The sequence below is a fragment of the Salvelinus alpinus genome, chromosome 17 (assembly GCF_045679555.1).
Source record: "Salvelinus alpinus chromosome 17, SLU_Salpinus.1, whole genome shotgun sequence".
Lineage (NCBI taxonomy): Eukaryota > Metazoa > Chordata > Actinopteri > Salmoniformes > Salmonidae > Salvelinus > Salvelinus alpinus.
The window spans coordinates 18,607,842-18,633,831 of NC_092102.1; the positions used below are offsets into that span (position 1 = coordinate 18,607,842).

The 25,990-nt window shown below is 40.8% G+C and overlaps 1 protein-coding gene across 12 annotated transcripts; it reads left to right on the top strand.

Annotated features, from left to right (window-relative positions):
- Positions 1–742: 742 nt before the first annotated feature.
- LOC139542372 (membrane cofactor protein-like) lies at positions 743–21,583 on the top strand. 12 transcript variants are annotated; one of them, XM_071347727.1, is made up of 14 exons: positions 749–876; positions 1,119–1,272; positions 10,105–10,290; positions 11,995–12,091; positions 12,598–12,671; positions 12,778–12,960; positions 13,952–14,128; positions 14,389–14,442; positions 14,473–14,523; positions 17,101–17,130; positions 17,317–17,358; positions 17,881–17,926; positions 18,461–18,535; positions 19,106–21,583. In XM_071347727.1, exons 2-13 carry the CDS (start codon positions 1,158–1,160, stop codon positions 18,519–18,521), a joined length of 1,116 nt encoding a protein of 371 aa, XP_071203828.1. In that variant the 5' UTR covers positions 749–876; positions 1,119–1,157; the 3' UTR covers positions 18,522–18,535; positions 19,106–21,583. The 12 variants fall into 12 exon arrangements, with proteins under 12 accessions (XP_071203830.1, XP_071203833.1, XP_071203835.1 ...); XM_071347729.1 differs by having other exon boundaries at positions 743–876; positions 1,180–1,272; positions 14,389–14,523; XM_071347726.1 differs by having other exon boundaries at positions 750–876; positions 14,389–14,523.
- The last annotated feature ends 4,407 nt before the right edge of the window (positions 21,584–25,990 follow it).

The window sequence follows — 25,990 nt, forward strand, 5'->3', positions numbered from 1 at the left end:
AGCGGTCTCCAAACTTTTCTAGAATGAGCTACTTAAAAATTGTTTTTTACATGTGAGCTACAAAACTAGCTTTCAAATAGGCACATTCTTCTCTTCCTGCAACTCTTCCCCAGGTACTTAGTGTACAATAGAAAGTCGTGCACTATATTTTCTGGCAATATACCTGGTAGAATAATGGTTAAAACAACTCGGAGGGTCCATGTCAATGCTTAAATCTGAATACCTTTTTCAGGGATGGGGGGATGAAAGAAATGTTTTATTTTTGTATAATTCCCCTTTAATTGGGCATCTAGCTAGTGAGGAATGTGCCATCTAATGTGCTGTTAGCAGCAGTAGTACAGAGCCATTGCTCATTTCATGGCTAAGTTAGCAAATGACAAATAATATATATAAATAACATACTTACTCATGATATACACTACTTCTGCCATTAAACCTACTTTGCAGTTAACGTTTAATTGAGAAGGTTTCTGGGAAAGTATTTCTGTCATCCCTCAAGATGGTTATCACATCAATTGGCTACACACAGTGATAGACAAATTGAGACCCCTGATCTAATACATCCACAGTGGGATTTCGACTGTTTGTATTTATTGTAAATATAATTAATTATTGTATTTTATTTTTAAGTTATGTAACACCATTACAACCTTGTTTAGCATTATTTAGTCCAAATATGCCATTATTCCACTCTTTGGATTAGTTTACATGGAGAACTTTTATTTTGAAGGCAAACCGCAAATTCCATGATTCTCACTAGCTTCAAGACCGCTGCCATCCAGGAAGTTCGCAAAATAAACGTGAATTTGCTGTTGCGAAACAGGCAGACAGAGTTACCAGTTGAAGAAGTTGTAGCTAGACTACTTGAACAATAAGGTAAGACTATGAGTTTTCCTAATACTATAACTGATCATTATTGGACATTGTTATAGAAGAAAGTGCGATGTACGCAAACACAGTAGCTAGCTAACGTTAATTAGGCATGCTAGCTAGCTCGCAGTCTCTAGTACCGGCTAGCTAACTTAGTTGTGCCTGTATTTTATTATGAACACAGTGTGATTACAACAAGTGGATATTGAGAAAAATTAATCCGTATAAGAGGGGATCAAACTTTACAGTACAGATTATCAAGCAAACCAACCAATCCAGGAAACCGTATGCTGCTGCTGCTCGTTACAGGAAACGAAGACGTCATGCAGCCCTCTAAAGACGTCTGTTGGTCCTTGACAATCTGGATGGTCCACCTTGCCTTCATGGTTCTCACTGTTCAAGGTAGGGTCATCTAGAAGCAGAACTCTATTTCTCCGAGTGCATGTTTTCATTCATTGGTTTGAAGCGTGTACCACATAGTTTCTAAACCCAGAGGCGCAACACTCCGAGACTTCCGGGAACGCTTGTCAAATAGACCAGGCCAGGGTTTGAGAAGGTAATGAGAAAAGTTGGGATACAAATTGGGGGAAACCAACATTAGTTTCCTATTGACCCCCATTGTAAAATCGGCAACTTGGTCGTCGATTATTTATTTTTGTTATACAGAAATAACACAACATGTCGATAGGCTGCAGTGTTGTTCAGGAGTACATGAAGCCAGGTCAAAAATCGCAACCGATGGTTTGCAATGCTTCCATGCAGGGAAATAGAGCCAATGGAAAGACTCGAGGTAAAGTTGTTTTTAGATTCGGACATTCAACATACATTAGCCAAAATCCATTTTAAATGGTAAAAATCAATAACTAATTCATTGATTGTCACAAACATAAAAATAGATATGGTTTAGTCTATAAAGGAGATTTTACAAACAACCTGTTTTGAATAAAAATTCCAGTTTTGATTTGATGGAAATGCAAATCTTTAAAATGCAATTAAAGCTGTATAAATCATTAACTAATTCACCGTTTGTCACAAACATCAAACTATGTAGGATTTATTCTATAAATGTCTAGCATACTTTTACAACCTTTGTTTTGAGTTCTGATTTGATAGAAATACATACCGTCTATAAAATGCAAATTTTAAAGCTATATACATCAATAACGTTTTCACAGATTATTACAGAAAAATCAAACTAGGTATGATTTATTCTATAAGTGTCTAGCATACTTTTACAACCTTTTGTTTTGTGTAAACAGGACAGTTTTTGATAGAGGGCATGTAGTCTGTCTAGAGGGCATGTGGTCAAAGTTCTAACGAGTCTGTTATACCCTATTAGAAGGGGCCTGGCCATAACATTTGGCATCTTAAGTTATATTAAATTAGATTACAGGAAAAAAACTACAGGATGAAGGGGTCAGGCCTGACTAACAAAGAAGACCGGTTGGTGGATTAAGAGGACCAAGACAACCAATAGGATCAACATGGACATTCCACAGTGGCGATAAGGAAAACTAAGAGTGAACCATAACATACACTACAGTTCAAAAGTTTGGGGTCACTTAGAAATGTCCTTGTTTGTGAAAGAAAAGCAACAACATAAAGTCCCTTTAAAATAACATCAAATTGATCAGAAATACAGTGTAGACATTGCTAATGTTGTAAATGACTATTGTAGCTCGATACAGCTGAGTTTTAATGGAATGTCTACATAGGCGTACAGAGGCCCGTTATCAGCAACCATCACTCCTGTGTTCCAATGGCACGTTGTGTTAGCTAATCCAAGTTTATCATTTTAAAAGGCTCATTGATCATTAGAAAACCCTTTGCAATTATGTTAGCACATTTAAACTGTTGTTCTGATTTAAAAAAGCAATAAAACTGGCTTTTAGACCATTTGAGTATCTGGAGCATCAGCATTTGTGGGTTCGATTACAGGCTCAAAATGGCCAGAAACAAAGCACTTCTTCCGAAACTCGTCAGTCTATTCTTGTTCCGAGAAATGAAGGCTATTCCATGCGAGAAATTGCCAAGAAACTGAAGATGTCGTACAACGCTGTGTACTACTCCCTTCACAGAACAGCGCAAACTGACCCCACAAAAAATCTACTGGCCCAAATCAGCTCTACATAATTCAGCAGGGAGGTGTGCAACTACCACACATTTATACCCATTATACCAGTAGAGAAACTACGTCACCTACATAGGTATTACCATATCCCTTTCGATTCACATTCCTTGCAGAAAGAACTATTTGCAAACCTTTTAAAACATCCAGAAAGACAGTGGTCTTAGAAAGGTATTTATACTTTAAAAGACATATTTTATGTAGATGAAAGAATTCTGCCAGTGTTTTAATGTCCTAGTTTCATCTTTTTTTCTTTACCTCCAACTCTAAATATCCAAGTGAGCCTATGAGGACCTTGGATCAGATTTACCATTATACCCATTGATCAAACGTATAACAGACAGACACTGCTCAAAAGGAGTTGTTTGTGATCTCTAGACTCGCCACTTTATTAGGTTCACCACCCTATTCACAAAAATAAATTGCTCCTACATACACCAAGTCCCGTGGTCTTGGCTTGCTAGACACTAAAGCATGCAGAGAAGTATTCAGGTATTCTGTTACTGTTAGAACTTTAGAATGTGCAAAATGACAGCACAGTCTGATGGTCTTTTGTAAGTCAGAAAAGTTCCAAAACGTGTAGTGACTGTAATAAACTCCAACTGGACATAACGTGAACAGTCTAGCTCCTTTCCCAGTTTCATCATCAGTTTTGAATTCACGCTGTTCCAGATGCAAAGGAAATACCCAGGGTATAAAATATTTGGCTTTAAGTGTTGAACAGTTGAATCTATTACCTCAGGAGATGGTACCGTTCAGCTTGTCTGGAGATGACGAAGAAGGACTTCAACAAAGCCAAAGTAGAAGATGATTGGAAGGGTCCTCTTTCCTGTTAAAATAGAGACATGAATAAATGACTGTTGTGCCTTGCAACTACTTTAAAATGTGTTGCACTAAAAATGCAAACATTGATTTGGCATACAATGTAAGATTGTAAACATTGTACAACTTCATATAGAACAAATTGCACTTGAAATTAACATTTCTTTAAAGTTATTGCAAATAAATGCATATTTTCACTTTTCTGTGAATCACTGAATTAGTTATAGATTTTTTTCTGTCTTTAAAAGCAATATTTGAGATTTTATGTATTTATCAAAACTGGAATTTCTACTCCAAGCAAAGGTTGTAAAAGTACACTAGACATTTATAGAATAAATCATACCTTGTTTGATTGTCAGTGAAAACGTTATTGATTTATACCGTTTAAATGGCATTTTATAGATGCCATAGTTATGTATTTCTATCAAGTCAGCTTGAATTTCTTCTCAAAACAAAGGTTGTAAAACTATGCTAGACATTTATAGAATAAGTCATATCTAGTTTGATTTTGTGACAAGCGGTGAATTAGTTATTGATTGTCAAATGGCTTTTGGCGAATATCCGTTGAATGTCGAATGTGCGATTATAAAACCAACTTTACCTCAGTGTGAAAAGAAGCCAGTGGCTTCAGGCTATTTGGAGTGGGATATGTGGGGACGCTGTGTTCAAGTAGGATACACATACAGTGCATATCCCCGTTACTTTTCCCACATTTTGTTAGTTTAACCTTTTTCTAAAATAGATTAAATCGTCCCCCCCCCCAATCTACACACAATACCCCATAATGTATTTAAATATATATATTTAACCAGGCAAGTTAGTTAACAAATTCTTATTTACAATGACGACAAAGCAAAACAGGTTTGTGCAAATTTTTAGTATTCCGACACTTTACTCAGTACTTTGTTGAAGCACTTTTGGTAGCGAATACAGCCTGGCGTCTTCTTGGGTATGACATTACAAGCTTGGCATACTTGTACTTGGGGAGTTTCTCCCATTCTTCTCTGCAGATCCTCTCAAGCTCTGTCAGGTTAGGTGTGGAGCGTCGCTGCACAGATATTTTCAGGTCTCTCAAGAGCTGTTCGATCTTGTTCAGGCTTTGGCTGGGCCACAAGGACATCCAGACTTGTCCCGCAGCCACTCCTGCGTTGTCTTGGCTGTGTGCTTAGGGTCGTTGTCCTGTTGGAAGGTGAACCTTCGCCCCAGTCTGAGATCCTGAGCGCTCTGGAGCAGGTTTTCGTCTAGGCTCTCTGTACTTTACTCCATTCATCTTTCCCTCAAACCTGACTAGTCTCCCAGTCCCTGCCGCTGAAAAACATTGACACAGCATGATGCTGCCACCACCATGCTTCACCATAGGGATAGTGCCAGGTTTCCTCCAGATGTGACGCTTGGCATTCCAGCCAAAGTTTTACATTTTTGTTTCATCAGACCAGAGAATCTTGTTTTTCATGGTCAGAGTCCTTTTAGGTCCCTTTTGGCAAACTCCAAGTGGGCTGTCATGTGCCTTTCACTGAGGATTGGCTTCCTTCTGGCCACTACCATAAAGGCCTGATTGGTGGAGTGCTGCAGAGATTGTTGTCCTTCTGGAAGGTTCTCCCATCTCCAAAGAGGACCTCAGGAGCTGTCAGTGTCCATCGGATTCTTGGTCACCTCCCTGACCAAGGCCCTTCAACCCCGTTTGCTCAGTTTGGCCGGGCGGCCAGCTCTAGGAAGAGTCTTGGTGGTTCAGAACTTCTTCCATTTAAGAATGATGGAGTCCACTGTGTTCTTGGGGACCTTCAATGCTGCAGAAATGTTTTGGTACCCTTTCCCAGATCTGTGCCTCGACACAATCCTGTCTCGGAGCTCTACAGACAATTCCTTCAACCTCACTGCTTGGTCTTTGCTCTGACATGCACTGTCAACTGTGGGACCTTTTTATATAGACAGGTGTGTGCCTTTCCAAATCATGTCCAATCAATTAAATTTACCACAGGTGGACTCCAATCAAGTTGTAGAAACATCTCAATGATGATCAATGGAAACAGTATGCACCTGAGCTCAATTTATAGTCTCTTAGCAAAGGGTCTGAAATGTAAACCAAGGTATTTCTGTTTAATTTTTTATACATTTGCAAAATTTTCTAAACCTGTTTTCACTGTCATTATGGGATGTGGATTGATTAGGCAAAACACATATTTAATCAATTTTAGAATAAGGCTGTAACGTAACAACATGTGGAAAAAGTAAAGGGATCTGAATGCTGTGTGTGTGTGTAAAACATTTAATCACAGCTAAGACGTTTAGCTAGCTTAACTTGGCTAGCTTAACCCTTACAAAATAAGTTGGCAGTCTTGGTACAGTCCACTGCACTTTTACTGCAGTTTCAAAACGGCAATCTTTTTTTTCTATGGGAATATTCCACTAGCTAGCTAGCACTCACTCAATTGGCTCTTAGCATTGTCATGAAAAGGGGCATGATGTAATCCCCATAATATTATGTTTTTAGTAGTGAGAAGGCAATGTTGAACATCTTTAGACATGTTGTACTATTCTTAAATGTTCTTTTGTAATTGACTAAAACAAGCAGTCTACAAGAAAATTGTTTTTGAAAGTCTGCAGTAAGCCGATGGGGTAACCACAGGTTGTCTTCCCCACAGGCACGCAGGGTCATAATGATATATCTAATACCGACTGGGTCTATTGCTATTGGAGAAGCAGTTTTAGCATATCTTCATACTGTACTGTTTTTGCTTATACCACAGTTTTCAAACCTAGAGGCGCAATGCGTTTGTGACAACGTTTTTTGGGGTTAGTTATCAATACCTATCTGTGTCGTTTACAATGGGAGCAAAGGAAGCATAGTGGGCAAAGCCAAGCACGAGCTAGCGAGATCCTATTGGCTCATTATAGCATGTATTTGTATATTTCCGTTACGGAACGCCTCCTCTGTGAAGTGTATCTGTGCACAAACTCAATTCAACCTTGCACTCCTTCTAAACAATGTCATTTTTTTTCAACTTTGGCAAAGCTTCAAGTCTATCAAATTTAGTACAATGTGTTCGTAACAGATTATAGTTTTGGGAACATAAAAATGTATTGATCAGATGTTTCATTGATGAGAAAATGTGCAGAATGTCAGCCCAGTTTCGCTCCTCTGGCTTTCTGTCCGACTCCCACACGCTACCACAAGAACTGGTCCTGAACCCAACCACAGTCCTGCAATGTTATTTTAGGTGTTCAGTACCACTCAAGTTTTAGAACACCTATGCATTCAATGGGGTTTCTTTATTTGTATTATTTTCTACATTGTAAATGAATAGTGAAGACATCAAAACTATGAAATAACACATATGGAATCATGTAACCAATTTCTTTTTATGTTTGAGATTCTTCAAATAGCCACCCTTTGCCTTGATGACAGCTTTGCACACTCTTGGCATTCTCTCAACCAGCTTCATGGGGTAGTCACCTGAAATGCATTTCAATTAACAGGTGTGCCTTGTTCATTTTGTGAAATGTATTTTCTTAATGCGTTTGAGCCAATCAGTTGTGTTGTGACAAGGTAGCTGTGGTATACAGAAGATAGACCTATTTGGTAAAAGACCAAGTCCATATTATGGCAAGAACAGCTCAGATAAGCAAAGAGAAACGACAGTCCATCATTACTTTAAGACATGAAGGTCAGTCATTCCGCAAAATATCAAGAACTTAAAATGTTTCTTCAAGTGCAGTCGTAAAAACCATCAAGCGCTATGATGAAACTGGCTCTCATGAGGACCGCCACAGGAAAGGAAGACCCAGAGTTACCTCTGCTACAGAGGACATGTTCATTAGTTACCAGCCTCAAATTGCAGCCCAAATAAATGCTTCACAGAGTTCAAGTAACAGACACATCTCAACATCAACTGTTCAGAGGAGACTGCATGAATCAGTCCTTCATGGTCGAATTGCTGCAAAGAAACCACTGTTAAAGGACACCAATAAAGAAACACGCGCAATGGACATAAAACCGGTTGAAATCTGTCCTTTGGTCTGACTCAGACCGTCTGAGTCCAAATTTGAGATTTTTGGTTCCAACTGCCGTGTCTTTGTGAGACGCAGAGTAGGTGAACGGATGATCTTTGCATGTGTGTTTCCCACCATGAAGCATGGTGGGCGTGCTTTGCGGGTGACACGGTCTGTGATTTATTTAGAATTCAAGGGACACTTAAACAGCATGGCTACCACAGCATTCTGCAGCGACACGCCATCCCATCTCGTTTGCGCTTATTTTCTTTATTTTCTTTAACCTTTATTTAACTAGGCAAGCTTAGTGGAACTATCCATTTGTTTTTCAACAGGACAATGACCCCAAACACACCTCCAGGCTGTGTAAGGGTTATTTGACCAAGGAGAGTAATGGAGACTGTATCAGATGACTTGGCCTCCACATTCATCTGACCTCAACCCAATAGAGATGGTTTGGGATGAGTTAGACTACAGAGTGAAGGAAAAGCCAACAAGTGCTCAGCATATGTGGGAACTCCTTCAAGACTGTTGGAAAAGCATTCCAGGTGAAGCTGGTTGAGAGAATACCAAGTGGGTGCAAAGCTGTCATCAAGGCAAAGAGTGGTTACTTTGAAGAATCTCAAATATAAAATAGTTTTATAAAATTAAACTTTCTTCTTTCGCATACTCAAGTGGCCTATTTTAGGAAGCAAATATGGGTATTCGGACACGGCCAGTGTCTCCTGGTGTCCTAGCTAGCTTCTTCTGCAGGGTTCATCAGTGGTTGGCATCCAACGTTATGTACTGGAGCACCCCCAATAGAAGTATAAAGAGGAGTTCGTACAGAAATGCCCACATGCAGGAACGCCCTTACTTGCGAGCCGCAATTACGCCCTTCTCGACCGGGTTAGAAATTTGGCAAGTCTGAAGTGAAAAATTCGAAAGGCAACCTAGATTCGAGCCAATGTCTTTATATAGCTGAGCCTGTCATTACTACAACCGTGTGACACTGACACGTAATTTTTTTTTGTTAAGACCAATTTTATATGGAATAGGAGTGCCTTTTCAGTTGACGACATGCGCAGTTCAGTGCGACACGACTGGTAGACCAGACGACGCGTTTCTTCGCGTGAGCTATGCTAGATAACGTTGCCATGACATAGCATTTTTTTTTTAAAAAACCTTTTATTTAACTTTGCAAGTCAGTTAAGAACAACTTACAATGACGGCCTACACCGGCCAAACCCGGACGACGCTGGGCCAATTGTGCGCCGCACTATGGCACTCCCAAACCCGACCGGTTGTGGTACAGCCTGTATATCTTCATACTGTACTGTCTTTGCTTATACCATCTATGGTTTGAAGCGTTGGCTCACGTCAGATTGCGCGACGGCCGTCTACACTGATAGTGTACTGAAATTCTATCGAATAACACACATTAGTTTTCATTATAGTTCATGTTCTGATTAGTGTGCCGAATTCTGCAGCACAGCTGACGGTTCTAGCTGCGACGTCATCGCGTTGGCCAAATGTTACATAGTAGTGAGACAGTGCCAGTTGTCAGTCAGATGCATGGTGATTTCTTAGAACAGTCCCGTATCTTTAGTGGCATACAACTTCATCAACAAGCTGGCAAACTAGCTCCCGTCATGACCATTCAAACAAGCTAGCACAAGGCTGCTAGCTGGGGCAAGAGGAGCTGATCAAGCATGTCTTTCCGTAGGAGCCAGCAAAGATGGTTCACTCAGGCTGTTTACATTTGGGGAAAAATTCGGGTCTACTTAACGGGGTGGGTCTCCTATAGACACCAATGCACTAGTAACTGAGTCTGATCTAATTAGTTAATTTGCCTTTAATTGAACCAGAAAAAAACAGAGTGGGGTGTCTCGCTTCCACTTCCGTCTCTGGTAACCAGTGCTTTATATCTGCGTGATTTTCAAAACTAAGAACTAGTGTTTGGAGAATGAGCAAAATCTCAATTTTAAGAGATGCTGCTTTCAAGACAGCTCAACTAACATTTTCGACTTGGAAACCCACTGTAGAAAAATGAGCTCAGAGCTTCCCACTTGGAAAATATCAGAATCGACCAATGGGAAGCTTTACGCAAAACAGGTACGTAAATGTTAACCCTTCGAGTGTCTGAGTTGTCTTGAAAGCACCATGAGTTCCACGTTTAGTTAGACACATGGCTCCTGGCAACTGCGTGTCGGGTTAGAATGAGGCCATCTGACGTGAGACAATGTGGGTTTTGAAGGTGTTGTCTCCAGTATTTGGCCACCTTGGTCATTCAATTTTGTCTCCTTTGTTTTCAGGTCAAGACTGCTCCAAACCCATACCGTTAGAAGGGTCAAACATGGTTCTTACATCAACTCAAGAGACATTTGGAGATGGAACAAAAGCAACTTTTGAGTGTGCAACTGGATATGTCAGTGCAGGAGGGTCTCGATCAGTCACCTGTACTGCTGGCGTGTGGAGTACAGTGATACTGACATGCGAATGTAATTCCAATAATTGTATTTTTTTATTGTGCTAAAAAGTTCGGCCATATTCCTGTAAATGTTTTTAGTAATAAAAATAAATAGTCTCCCACTCTATATAAGCTACCAGTTATTTATTGGGTAAACCACCAATGTTTCAGTATCACTGTGCCTTCTTCAGGGTAATATCATGAATGCTTGAACCAGGGCTGCGTTCAGTAAATGTTTACATTCTGGAGCGTTCAATTAAACGGAAACGGTGCTGTACGGAACGACCTGTTGAAAAACGTGGAGGGGTTGGGGAGCCTTGTCATCGTGGCTCTGTCCTTTTTAAATACGTCACTCATTGCTTCAAGCCACACCTCGCCACACGGGAGCAAATGTACCTCGAAGTCTGTTCCAGAGCGATTTGGGGAAACGTGATGTTCAGCACAAACCGTTCTGCAATGTAGCAACCGTTCAAGCGAACTGAACGCACCTCAGGTTATATAGACAAACTGTTTGTGCAACCAGTGACAATAGTGAGGTGTGTCATAATAAAAACATCCCTGTTAGTGGTGTCATCTCATGCAAGACACATGGAGGAATCCACCTCCCCACCTGTCCATGTGGGAAAACCCATGTAGGACAAAGGGGGGAAAAAATTAAAACAAGGCATAGCCGAACACCACAGCTCAATCAGGTGTAAGAACACTGACTACCCAGTAGCAGCCCACTCTGTTGAAGCTAACCATCCTATCTCTTTCATCAAATACAAAAAGGTATCGAGCATGTTATCCTACAAAGGAGAGGCGGTAACATTGAGACCCTACTACTACAGAGGGAGGCCTCCTGGATCTCCTATACAAAAATACTAGTGGTCTGAATGTTGATTTGGACCTCAGGCCCTTTTTTTATAAACAAGTCCCCCTTTATGACCAGGTCTGCTAAATGAACATGTTCTTTCCACAGCTTATCAGCGTGCAGCCAGATGTTTCCTGGTAGAGATGCTTATTATGCATTGCGTTTGAACCAAAGGATTGCATGTAACTAAGATTAAATTAATTGGAAACAAATATATATATATATATATATATATATATGAAATAGTAAAATGCATTTTCATGTTAATAGTATGTACAATATCTAATCATGTTGTAATATGATGAAAACAATAGCCTAATATATTTAACATGCTGTAAACTATTGTATTTTAACAGTAACTTTTTCATCCTCACCACCCTAATTACTATGACATATTCCTCACTAGTCAATGGTTGCATTAATTGCACTGGTTGTTTATATAAGCTGGTTCAAGCATTCATGATATTACCCTGAAGAAGGCACAGTGATGCAGAAAGTTGGTGGTTTACCCAATAAATTACTGGGAGCTTGTGTATACAGTGTGCAACTCTCTCATTTATTTTTATATCCTATAGTTTACTCACCGTTAGTCAGCACCTCCTCTAACTCTTTTGGGTATGCACCAGCTCATGCTCTTCACTAAACAGTTTTTACCCACCCACTCACAACTTGATATATTCATTGCCCATTCATAAAACTCACTGAAAAAGTAGCCTAGCCTGGAATCTGGACCTGTTTTGTTTCAACATTCCACTCCTTGCCACTCCATGTCATGTTTGGCATATGAAACAGAGTGGCAAGGAGTGGGATGTTGGCACAAAACAGGTCAGGCTAGCCTACATTTCCTCCGTACATGACTATTTTTCTTTATGGTTGTTTCAGTAAGGTCGTGTGGCTCACCAGGAGAAGTGCTAAACGGCCGATATAATCTCTCGGGGGTTCTGTTTGGCGCCAGGGCTGTTGCTTTCTGTGACACTGGGTCAGTGCAAGGCTATTTGCCTCATATCTCTCTGTCTCTCTGTCTCTGTCTCTCTGTGTCTCTCATAGGGCTGATCCATAGAGAGTGCACTCATCTTTGTATCTGTGCCATTATAGCATCTGTGACCCCTACGTTTTAAAGTTGTCCATTTTTATTCTTCTTCACTGGGCTCCCAACTCATAGCAATCCCCACCCAGTTGGCTATTTTAAAATGCTGGAAGCCCTTATTAGCAATGTCCATGATGAGTCTATCTTCATGGGCTGAACTAAGTGCTTTAACATGTCAACTGTCATGCTTCACAAAGCTGTTCATTTGTAGGCCTAATTTTATGATTTCCAGGTAGGCCTTAATCAAACTTCCCCTCCCTAAAAGCTGAAGGAAATGTTTAATGTTTAGCCTATGATCTTCCTTTACTATCTTGCTTGAGATCAGAGTTGTCTCTGTTGTAACCCTTGCTATCCTAAAATGAATGCTCCAAATACTGTCTAATCATTCACTTTTTCAGCTATACACTTGTGGGCAGCGGTGTAAGGAACTGTTTGGTTGGAGGCTGGGATGGCAGAGTTCCTGTATGTGAAGGTTAGTCATCTGAAGGAGCATGTCAAGTGAAAATAACAATAACTGTAACAGTTCTACGCTTGTGCCTAGATCAAAACTGTTCATGCTGTTGTGTTCTACTCTGCAGTGGTGAAGTGTGGAAAGCCCCCCACCATTGTCAACGGTGGACCTGTTATCCCACCTGAAGACGAGTACAGCTATAGAAGTGTTGTGGAATATAGCTGTGAGAAGGAATTCACTCTGGTTGGAACTAAATCCATAGTCTGTGAAAAGGACGGAGAATTCCAGCCAGCTCCACCTGAGTGTAAAAGTACGTTGAAAGCTTGCCTTTGTACCCCCTTCTGTTTTAAACAGTCACAATTATGGTTGTTAACAAAACATAGAACTGTTCGTATGAACTGTTCACACTGATAAGATATTGTAATCAGATTACAGATACTTTTGAAAACTAGATTACTTCTTGGATTATTTGACTTCAGAAAGGATTCAACACCTTTCTGTTTTCTCAATGACATTCAATTCAGCTTTGAAAAACAGAGCAATTTAAGTTTGTTCCACCTGAGCGAGTCTGACCACAAGTCAGAGACCACTATGATGACACCCCAAATGCGTTTGATGAATCCTTTGTCTACTCCTAATGCCTCTTAAGGGGAAAGTAATCAGATTACATTACTGCGTTTGAGTAAGTCAAAGGTTATGTAACTGATTACAATTTTGGACAGGTAACGGATTACATTTAGAAATGAACCTACCCAGTCCTGTCCACTACACAATCATGAGCAAGGTCACGGTCCAGATGATAAAATAAGTGTATAAATATCACAGTATCAAGCCTGATGGCACAGATGTCCATGAGACAGCCTAAGGAGTGGTCTGAACAGTGGACACCCTAATGCAGGGCTGCCCAACCATCTTCCTGGAGATCTACCATCCTGTGGGTTTTCAGTCCAACCCTAATTTAACACACCTGGTTCTACTTATTAGCTGCTCAACAAGACCTTAACTAGCTGAGTCAGATATGCTAAATTAGGGTTGGACTGAATACCTACAGGACAGTAGATTTCCAGGAAGAGGTTTGGGCAGCCCTGCCCTAATGTGTACTATACACTTAAAATCATGATGCAACACAAAAATCTAGCCTATTTATTGAATAGATTAGTTGCATAATATACATAAATAGGTGGTTATAACAACATTGTGTTTATATTGCTTCAAGTAGCCTAAAACCAAAAAATAATTGACTTGGGCCACCTTTACTTCACAACCATAGAGAATAAACATCTCTTTGTTTACATCTGCAGTGGTTTTATGTCCTGCTCCTGTTGTTGAGAATGGCGTTAGGATTCAAGGTCGATCGCCCCCCTACAAGCACAAGTCTTTTGTGACGTATAAGTGCAACGATGGATATGAGATGACGGGAGAGGCCAGTCTGACATGTGAAATAGAAGGCTGGTCAGCTTCTATTCCCACATGCAAAGGTAAGATTTGTTTCGGTGTTTGTTATTTAACACACTTTAGCCTATATTTTAACTTAGATATTTTGTGCGTCATTTGGTGTTTAGGACCAGAAGACCAATATGTCAGCAAACAGACTTTTTGAATTGACCCTATCTTATATAAACATATTGAGACTATTTTGATAAGACATTATGGTATGTGGAGGGATAACAACAGTAAATTGATGTGACAGACTGGACAAGAATAGTTATTGGCCTAATTCAATTACATGCCTTTATAGCCCTTCCGACTACAACAAAGCCCCCTACTAATACTACTACTACTACTACTACTACTACTACCACAACAGCTACTACCACAACAGCTACTACCACAACAGCTACTACCACTGCTACAAAGAAAACCACAAACCAAGGTAGAGTATATTTTGATACTGCTTGGCACAATCCTAATCTAATTTTACAGTGAGCTACAAAAGTATTGGGATGGTGAACATTTTTGTTGTTTTGGTTTTGAAATGATACAATATCTATGCAGTTAAAGTGCAGGCTTTTTGTACATAGTCCACCCATTTTAGGGGACCAAAACTATTTGGGACAAATTCTCTTAGGTATATTAAAGTAGTAAAAAGTAAAGTATTTGGTCCCATATTCATAGCACGAAAAGACTACATCAAGCTTGTGACTCTGCACATTTATTTGTTGGATGCATTTGCTGTTTGTTTTGGTTGTGTTTCAGATTATTTAGTGCCCAATAGAAATTAATGGTAAATAATGTATTGTGTCATTTTGGAGTCACTTTTATTGTAAATAAGAATATGTTTTTAAACACTTTTACATTAATGTGGATGCTACCTTGATTATATGGATAATCCTGAATGAGTTGTGAGGAATGATACAATAACGGGAGGTTAGCATTGTGCGTCTTAACCTTTTCACTCATTATTCACGATTCATTCAGGATTTTCCGTAGTCATGGTAGCATCCACATGAATGTAGAAACACCCCCTTTTGACAAAATCGCAATGTTATTTTTGCACTAGTTGGCTGAACCTGCACAAACTCCTTCATAGCTTGTTTTCCATCTTTTTAAATGGGAGCAAATTTGTTTTCAGCACTTTTATTTCAATGACGGCTCAACGTTCATTTTGTAATGGCTTTGGCGTCCCTCTGCAGCAGACATGTGGTGAACAATATGTTTGGAACATTGAATCGCAATAGAAATCACAGTATCTAATCGCAATACCTATGGAATCTTGAGAATCGCAATACATATCGTATCGGCACCTAAGTATTGCGATATCGTACCGTGAGGTTGTTGACAATTACCAGCCTCTCTCTGTCACACACACACACACACACACACACACACACACACACACACACACACTTGTCATAAAACTAGAAGTACAATATTGTCTGATGCAGAGAACTAACTTAGTGAAAGAAGTCCTCATTCGCCTTCCATGTATACAGTACCAGTCTAAAGTTTGGACACACCTACTCATTCCAGGGTTCTTTATTATTTTCTAAATTGTAGAATAATAGTGAAGGCATCAAAACTATGAAATAACACATATGGAATCATGTAGTAACCAAAAAAGTGTTAAACAAATATATTTGATGACAGCTTGGCACACTCTTGGCATTCTCTCAACCAGCGTTCTCCTGGCATCCACCAGACCCAAATTCGTGATTCATCACTCCAGAGAACTATTTTCCACTTCTCCGGAGTTCAATGGTGGCGAGCTTTACACCACTCCAGCCGACACTTGGCATTGCGCGTGGTGATCTTAGGCTTGTGTGTGGCTGCTTGGCCATGGAAACCCATTTCATGAAGCTCCCGACAAACAATTATTGTGCTTACGTTACTTCCAGTGGCAGTTTGGAACTCGGTAGTGAGTGTTGCAACCGAGGACAGATGGTTTTACGCTCTTCAGCACCCTGCGGTCCCGTTCTGTGAGCTTGTGTGGCATACCACTTTGCGGCTGAGCCGTTGTTGGTCCTAGACGTTCCCACTTCACAATAACAGCACGTACAGTTGACCGGGCAGCACTATCAGGGCAGAGATTTGATGAACTGATTTGTTGGAAAGGTGGCATTCCAATGACTGTACCACGTTGAAAGTCACTGAGCTCTTCAGTTAGGCCATTCTACTGTGTGTGTGTGTGTGTGTCCCCACAATAATAGTAAACCAACAAAAATGTGTTTTGGTTTTGGGATCCAACTGGGGACAGTTGGTTCCCAAAAGGTCAAATGCTATGTGTAGGGGGTTTAGGGTTAGGAGCTAGGGTTAAGGGTACAGGTTAGGAAAATAGGATTTTGAATGGGACTGAATTGTATATCTCCACAAGGTTAGCTGTGCAAGACTGTGTGTGTGTATGCTCGCCAGGACCAGACATGAGAGCTGCAGCTCTGTGGTAAAACATGATTATTTACTAGCATAACAACTGCCATTGTTAATGCAGTAAAGGTTGGATGATATTTTGGACACATTTTGGATGATATTTCTTTTGCTTGTTACAACGCTAAAATCAGCTTTCAAACAATTCCTATTCAGTGGCCGAGTCTACCAGCAGCATTGGAGCATTCATGACCCATCCCAAGTCCATCTAGTGGGCGGGGATACCTGGACGAATTTCTCTGAGTATGAACATCGACTGTCGCAACATGAATGGAAATGGGTGTAGGTGCAAGCTGGTGGCGTTGATATTTGGCAGTCTCTGCCACGTACACAGGCTTGCCGTGCGTAGCCTCTAGATTGCGAGCCTGACAACTAGGGCAAAGCAGTTGGCTAGGTACTGCTCTGTTTCAGCGGTCCTGGGAAGCCTAGCAGTTTGGAGAAGGAGGTGCTTTTCCTGTACCCTTGAGTGCCTACAGGGACCTTTTGAAGTGTTTGGATCCTTTTTTTTGTACATTTGATTGTTGGATTCAAGTAAAGTATTTATTGTGTGTGTGTGCGCAAACCTTAATATCGCTTCTTTGTGTTACAGATCGCGTACCTGGTCCCCCGGAGGCCAAAAGTAAGCGGTCACCCAGTTGCTATCTATTGGTGTTGTATATGATGATACAACAGTTAGCTCTCATCCGTACATGTTGTACGATGTTCTCTTTGATGGTTCAAGCAGTGTTTAGGCTATTTAGTGATGATTTATCTTCATTGCAAGTTCATGATGGTATCTTCCTTCCCTCGTTTGTTTCTCTTACAGACCACACTTGGAAAATATTAGGGAGTGTTCTAGCTGTACTTGGTAAGTTGCAATATAGATTACAAGTGGTGTGGATAATGACAGTAACAGTGGTGACCTGTTAAATCAAGTCGTACCATCTTCTCCAAAACAAGTTCCAAGAATTGTACTATATTCCATCTTATAAAGACGAACGGGAGAAGCAGTATTTGTTTGGTTTTATGTTAAACGTTTTCAAATCTAGTCGTCATGCAACAATGTTTACTTGTTGCTCTACCAATCCTTCATTTTCTAACGTATGCTCACCAATGGATTTTTATTACCATGGTAGTATTCTGTTCAAGCCTTACCTTGCAGGACAGACATTAAGTTATTTGTAATAATTTGCTATTGTTACTGGCATACAAACCTATAACAATACCACTTTCTGTTGACATCCCATTATTTTTTGTCATGTTGGTCACAATTAGGAAAAGGAGAAGGAATGTTGTGGTTTTAAACTCTATGCCAAGGAAAAATTAACTACTTAATATGTTAAACAAAATAATACCTCAAGGATTCAAACTTCTCCTTTTTTCTTTCTAGTCATTGGTTGTATTATAGGATTTATAATCTACAAATATAAAGCACAGTAAGTAATTCTTATTTCATTAACTAACATCCAATCAAGGCTTGTTTCCTGTCATGGCTCCTCCCTCTTTTCTTTGCTCACTAAAACAACTGTTGCTCAGTTTCATGTGTTCTTTTGAGTTCTTACTGCCGTCATAGCCACCAATGCCGTTTCAGCTAAATGCTGCATGCTTTATATTTGCGAAGCTTTCTGGTGTTTAATATCAATATACACACACCAGCCACAGTAGTGGAGCTGCAAAGTAAACGCAATGGCCATTTTGTCAAAACTTCTAGTGTTCTTAAACATTGCGCTAGTTGGTGTGTCTGTCTTTGAAGAGGTCCAGACGGGTGGCGGATTGGTGAGGCCAATGGGTTTGGCCTAGCCTGGTATCAATAACATTCCACTCCGTGCCATATAGCAAACCGTTTGGCATATGACATGTGGCAAGGAGTGGCTTGTTAGCACAAAACACGTCTGAGTTCCACGCTAGGTTTGCCCTCCTGGTCACCCAGAAAAACGCATGGTGACCAGTGCTCGACCTTTGTGTTACAGCTCTCAAGTTGGATACTCAGGAAATGTGGCCACTAATATCTCTGAAGAGAGAGAGTTGTAGCACCCTTGGCCATGGTAAGAAGATGGACTTCTGAGCACACCGTTTTTATTTATTTTTATATAATAAGAAGTCGCCGTTCCAATTCATCCCAAAGGTGTTCGATGGGGTTGAAGTCAGGGCTCTGTGCAGCCAGTCAAGTTCTTCCACACCGATCTCAACAAGCAATTTTTGTATGGACCTCGCTTTGTATAATAAGAAAATAGAATAACAAAATATGGGTGATGTGATTGAATATGATGTAGCAGTGAAATGCTAAATGTTTTTATTTTGATGGGTGAGCATCACTGAGCTATTCAGTAAGGTCATTCTACTGTCAATGTTTGTCTATGGAGATTGCATGATATGACTGTGTGCTCCATTTTATACACCTGTCCGCAACAGGTGTGGCTGAAATAGCCAAATCCTCTAATTTGAAGGGGTGTCCACATACTTTTCAATATATATTGTATGTGTCAAAGTCCAACAGATTTATCCCGTTTATGTTCCACAGGTCCACACATTCTTTTAGCAGAGAATGTGTGGAAATAAATGTAAAATGTATTTTCTGGGGTTGTCTAACTTTATTTTTTTGTTTTCCTTTTCAGTACCAAGTCTTCTGATTTGCTTTAGTTTCCTCTTGCATCCTTGAGAAGGGAGTCACAGTGAACAGGCTGCTGTGATTCAATGTACTACTCTCCTGCTTATGAATGTAGCAGCCCCTCCCAAACACCGGGTTCATATCCTTTCAAAGGAAGCTTGATCATGTGACGTTTAGAAACCTCATGATGAAGAATGAATTGGTTCACTCTCATTTGGAAGCTTGTGCTTAATGAGTGGCCAAACCTGATTATTCAAAAACAATTTATGTTTCCAATGTACTTCACAAATAACTCTTTATCTGAGCCTGCTTTATCTCATTGCCAACATTCTTAGTTACAATTCTCCCCTTTAGGGCAACCCTGCATCACAAAGCCAGATTTGCACCCTTTGAAATAAAGAATTTGAAGGAAATCATATTTATTAAAATGTCCAACAAGATTCCCCTGTGTATTTATTTGGATAGTGAAGCTAAAACTTAAAAATGTGGCTCTATACTGAAAAACAGCTTGTATCTCAAGGCCATCAGACTGCTGATCAGCCAACAACCATCTCCTGTAGTTAGAGTAGTAAGTAGTACTCCTGGAGTAAGTAAGAGACAAAGAAAACACACAAAGGTAATCCTTTTTAGATAAAACTATACTAAATATATTCACGTCATGCAATTATTTATATAAACACACTGTTTTGCAATGAAGGTCTACAGAAGCCTCAACACAATGGTGTAGCCTGAGGACTACTACTTTCCGTCCTCTGAGTACATTGACTTCAATACAAAACCTATGAGGCTCATGGTTCTCACCCCCTTCATCGACTTACACAGTAATTATGACAACTTCCAGAGGAAGTCAACCAACCTCAGTTCATGCTGCAAGAGCTCTGATATGTTGTCCACCCAATCAAAGGATCAGAAGGAATCTAGTACTGAAAGCATAAGCTACAACTGCAGTGCATAAAATGTGGTGAGTAGACTCAGAGAGAGAGACAATAGTTGAACAGTTTTAAACAAATTAATTTCTTTAAAAATGAAGGAGAAGCAAAAGAGAGCAAGAGCTAGCTCTTTCATTGTTTTTTTTGTGTGTGTGTCCCCCTGCTTACTTAGCTAGTTTAGCCTACTCAAACGCCTGGCTGAAACAGTGACGGATGCTATGTTAGTTAGCTGGCTATGGCTACCCAACACTAGAACTCTTCCAATGTAAGCTTTAGGTTTTATAAATATATTGCCCTCGGGCCTGTCGGTGTAAGTGCTAAACTTCTTGCTGACTACATTGTACTGGATGATTGTAGCGGGTTTACTAACGCGTTATTTCTAATAACTATGTTGACTATGACTAGCTAATATGGTGACAACGAAGTAGGCTGTGTGTAGCGGTTAGCTGTTATGATATGACGGTTTGGCTTAGAAAGTTTTTTTTGCCTGGTCACAGACAGCTGATGTCCACACGTGAAGGGAAAAGGTGAGAGGAGGAGAGTGCGTAGATGCGAGAAAGAATTATACAATGATCAAAGGGTTCATGCTGTTTGTATGTGGCGGCTATGAAATTGAACTGTTTGCTTGTGATCAGGTCTATTCATTCTGGCAATTCTGTTTAAAAAAAAATCTAAAACAGAAGCAAACTGAACAAAATGGGAATAAACATACCTGAATTTGTTAAGTATAAACTATTTTGCAACTGTTGGACTAATGATCACATCCTAGATCAGCTAGATGCAGGCAAGAGTGTGCAAAGCGGTATGTTTAAATGTCTGTCACCTTGATTACTCAAATTTCTCTTGACCTGTACGCCTACTTTGTAAACTTACATCCATAGACTAGGTTGTAGCAACCTAATGATGGGAATAGGGAAAAATTTTGGATCATATAGTAGCCTAAACCTATCGATGTTACATTGAGCTAGGTGAATGGAATATGAATGACAGTCATCCAATATGTTGTAATAGAAATAAGAACATGCTCACACATTTAAAAAAATAAAATAAAAATCTTCCCTCATCTTAAAAGGCACCGACCGCCACTGATACACATACACACACACAGCCAACGCTGCTGTCCCATATATATAGAGACATTAAACACTGGAACATTTATTTTATACTGTTTTCACCCTGTGTGTTCATATACTGTATTCTTCACATTGCTCATTCTAATAGATCTACTACTGTGCATTGCATTTTATTGTATTTATCAACTGAATTCTTGACATAGTTCACTAATAAATCTACTGCTGTACATGTACATTCTTCGTGTGTATATATATCTTGGTTTATATACACAGATTGTATTTGGATTACTGATAGTGTTATTTGGGTTGTTCGCTGGATTCATCCTGTCATTTGTGATTTCTTGTTTCAAATTTTTTCTTATTTGTGTACTTGCATGACATTTTTTACAGCACTGTTAGGAGCCAGTAACACAAGCATTTTGATGTACCTGCGATAACATCTGCTAAACTGTGTATGCGACCAATAAACTTGGATTTGATCTATCTCGTCCCCCCCATTTCAAGGTGTCATAAGTATTTGGACAAATTCATTTGTGTATTAAAGATATGCTCCGGAACTTTGGCGACCAAGTGTTTTTTTTTACTTCTCGCTTTTGACTGGACGTGTCGACGTGTAGTTCATACATGCATAATCTATGAGCAGAATTAGTGTTTTACCTCAATTAGCCAAGAAATCCTTAGTTTTGAAAGCAACAGTTTTCTGGAAGATGTGCATTTTCCTCCACGTGAGCCAGCCCCCTAGCAATTCAAGTTCAACCAATGAGCTTCAGCCCCTCACCATATCAGTGACAGCTAGCAAGATGCACATGATGCACCCACAGCAGAGCAAGAGAGAGCAATGACGTGGTGTACAAATCTGCAAATGTGTAGTATGCAATTTTCAGGGAAATGTTTTGGCTTGTGAATGCTACTTCAGAACTATTGGCTAAAATGTACACAAAAGTACCGGAGAATCCCTTTTAAAGTAGTCATGTTTTTTGGATGCATTTCCAGTTTGTTTTTGTTTCAGATTATGTTGTGCCCAATCGAAATTTTTATTTTTTTCTAAACAAGAATATCTAACCAGTAGAAAGAGGAAGGGACTCCCTGACGAAGGCCATGCAGCCGAAACGCGTCGGTTTAAAAAAAACTTTGTTTCTATTGAACATGCCATACTAATGAAGGCATTTTAATTAATTATATGAAGAGTGCCTTGGTCCTCCTTTCTTTTTGATGAATATCTAACCACTTGGATGCTACTGTGATTATGGATAATCAAGAATGAATCTTGAATATCAATTAAAATTGTATTTGTCACATGCTTTGTAAATAACAAGTGTAGACTAACAGTGCTTACTTATGGGCCCTGCCCAACAATGCAGAGAGAAAAATAACACAATGAATAAATACAACGATAAAAGGGGAAAGGGGGATACCTAGTCAGCTGTACAACTGAATGCCTTCAACTGAAATGTGTCTTCCGCATTTAACCCAACCCCGATAACTTGATGCATGGGGAAAAGTATTCGGAAAGTGTTCAGACCCCTTGACTTTTTTCACATTTTGTTACGTTACAGCCTTATTCTAAAATGGATTCAATCATTTCCCCCCCCCTACATCAATCTACACACAATACTCCATAATGACAAAGCAAAAACTGTTTTTTAGACATTTTTGCAAATGTATTAAAAATTAACTGAAATATCACATTTACATAAGTATTCAGACACTTTATTCAGTACATTGTTGAAGCACCCTTGGCAGCGATTACATCATTGAGTCTTCTTGGGTATGACGCTACATGCTTGGCACACCTGTATTTGTGGAGTTTCCCCAATTCTCTGCAGATCCTCTCAAGCTCTGTCAAGTTGGATGGGGAGCGTCGCTGCGCAGCTATTTTCAGGTCTCTCCAGAGATGTTCGATCGGGTTCAAGTCCGGACTCTGGCTGGGCCACTCAAGGACATTCAGAGACTTGTCCCAAAGCCACTCCTGCGTTGTCTTGGCTGTGTGCTTAGGGTCGTTGTCTTGTTGGAAGGTGAACCTTCGCCTCATTGAAAGGTACTGAGCGCTCTGGAGCAGGTTTTCATCAAGGATCTCTCTGTACTTTGCTCCGTTCATCTTTCCCTCGATCCTGACGAGTCTTCCAGTCGCTGCCGCTGAAAAACATCCCCACAGCATGATGCTGCCACCACCATGCTTCACAGTAGGGATGGTGCCAGGTTTTCTCCAGACATGACGCTTGGCATTCAGGCCAAAGAGTTCAACATTGGTTTCATCAGACCAGAGAATCTTGTTTTTCATGGTCTGAGAGTCTTTAGGTGCCTTTTGGCAAACTACAAGCGGGCTGTCGTGCCTTACTGAGGAGTGGCATCCGTCTGGCCATTCAAAGGGCTGATATAAATACTATGCATGCCAGTCTCTCTTGATTAAGAGTTGAGGAGAGACTGACTGCATCACTTCTTCTTTTTATAAGAAACATGAATGTGGGCCTCCCGGGTGGCGCAGTGGTCTAAGGCACTGCCTTGCAGTGATAGAAGCATCACTACAGACCCGGGTTCGATCCTGGGCTGTGTAGCAGCCGGCCGACGACCGGGAGACCCATGAGGCGGCGGTCAATTGGCCCAGCGTCGTCCTGGTTAGGGGAGGGTTTGGCCAACTGGGATGTCCTTGTCCCATCGTGCTCTAGCGACTCTTTGTGGCGGGCCAGGGGCATGCACGCTGACCTTGGTCGCCAGTTGTACGGTGTTTCTTCCGACACATTGGTGCGGCTGGCTACTGGGTGAAGCGACCAATGTGTTAAGAAGCACTGCGGCTTGGCAGGGTCGTATCTCGGAGAACGCATGTCTCTCGACCGTTGCCTCTCCCGAGTCCGTACGGGAGTTGCAGTGAAGGGCCAAGACTGTAACTACCAATTGGATATCACGAAATTGGGGAGAATTTTGTTTTTACATCCCAAATTGTTTGCATAGTCAACTTACTCACGGCTCTGACACACACGCTTACCCCACCAGACATGCCACCAGGGGTCTTTTCACAGTCCCCAATTCAAGAAAGTGTACAGTATTAAATAGAGCTATTATTGCATGGAACTCCGTTCCATCTCGAACTGCTCAAAATTAACAGCAAACCTGGTTTCAAAAAACAGATAAAGCAACAGCTTACGGCACAACGCCTGTCCCCTATTTGACCTAGACAGTTCGCATGTGTTGATTTGTAGGCTAAGTGTGCCTTTAAAAAAAATATATATCTAAAGTCAGCAAAAAAAGAAACATCCCTTTTTCAGGAACCTGTCTTTCAAAGATAATTCATAAAAATCTAAATAACTTCACAGATCTTCATTGTAAAGGGTTTAAACAAGGTTTCCCATGCTTGTTCAATGAACCATAAACAATGAATGAACATGCACCCGTGGAACTGTCGTTAAGACACTAACAGCTTACAGATGGTAGGCAATTGAGGTCACAGTTATGAAAACTTAGGACACTAAAGAGGCCTTTCTACTGACTCTGAAAAACACCCAAAGCAAGATGCCCAGGGTCCCTGCTCATCTGCGTGAACGTGCCTTAGGCATGCTGCAAGGAGGCATGAGGACTGCAGATGTGGCCAGGGCAATACATACTGTGAGACGCAAAAGACAGTGCTTCAGGGAGACAGGGTGGACAGCTGATTGTCCTCGCAGTGGCAGACCACGTGTAACAAAACCTGCACAGGATCGGTACATCCAAACATCACACCTGCGGGACAGGTACAGGAAGGCAACAACAACTGCCCGAGTAACACCAGGAATGAACAATCCTTCCATGAGTGCTCAGACTGTCCGCAATAGGCCGAGAGAGGCTGGACTGAGGGCTTGTAGGCCTGTTGTAAGGCAGGTCCTCACTAGACATCACCGGCAACAACATTGCCTATGGGCATAAACCCACCGTCACTGGACCAGACATGACTGGCAAAAAGTACTCTTCACTGACGAGTCACGGTTTTGTCTCACCAGGGGTGATGGTCGGATTCGCATTCATCGTCGAAGGAATGAGCGTTACACGAGGCCTGTACTCTGGAGCGGGATCGATTTGGAGGTAGAGGGTCCGTCATGGTCTGGGGCGGTGTGTCACAGCATCATCAGACTGAGCTTGTTGTCATTGCAGGCAATCTCAACGCTGTGCGTTACAGGGAAGACATCCTCCTCCCTCATGTGGTACCCTTCCTGCAGGCTCATCCTGACATGACCCTCCAGCATGACAATGCCACCGGCCATACAGCTCGTTCTGTCCGTGATTTCCTGCAAGACAGGAATGTCAGTGTTCTGCCATGGCCAGCAAAGACCCCGGATCTCAATCCCATTGAGCACGTCTGGGACCTGTTGGATCGAAGGGTGAGGGCTAGGGCCATTCTCCCCAGAAATGTCCAGGAACTTGCGGATGCCTTGGTGGAAGTGGGGTAACATCTCACAGCAAGAACGGGCAAATCTGGTGCAGTCCATGAGGAGTAGATGCACTGCAGTACTTAATGCAGCTGGTGGCCACACCAGATACTGACTGTTACCTTTGATTTTGACCCCCCCTTAGTTCAGGGACACATTATTCAATTTATGTTAGTCACATGTCTGTGGAACTTAATCAGTTTATGTCTCAGTTGTTTAATCTTGTTGTGGTCATACAAATATTTATACATGTTAAGTTTGCTGAAAATAAACGCAGTTGACAGTGAGAGGACATTTCTTTTTTTGCTGAGTTAATAAATATATACATACATATTGATGTAGTTTGGTCCTTGAGCTGTTCTTGTCTATTAATGCTCTGTATTATGTCATGTTTCATGTTTTGTGTGGACCCCAGGATGAGTAGCTGCTGCTTTTGCAACAGCTAATAGGATCCTAATAAAGTACCAAATACCATAAAGGCCTGATTGGTGGA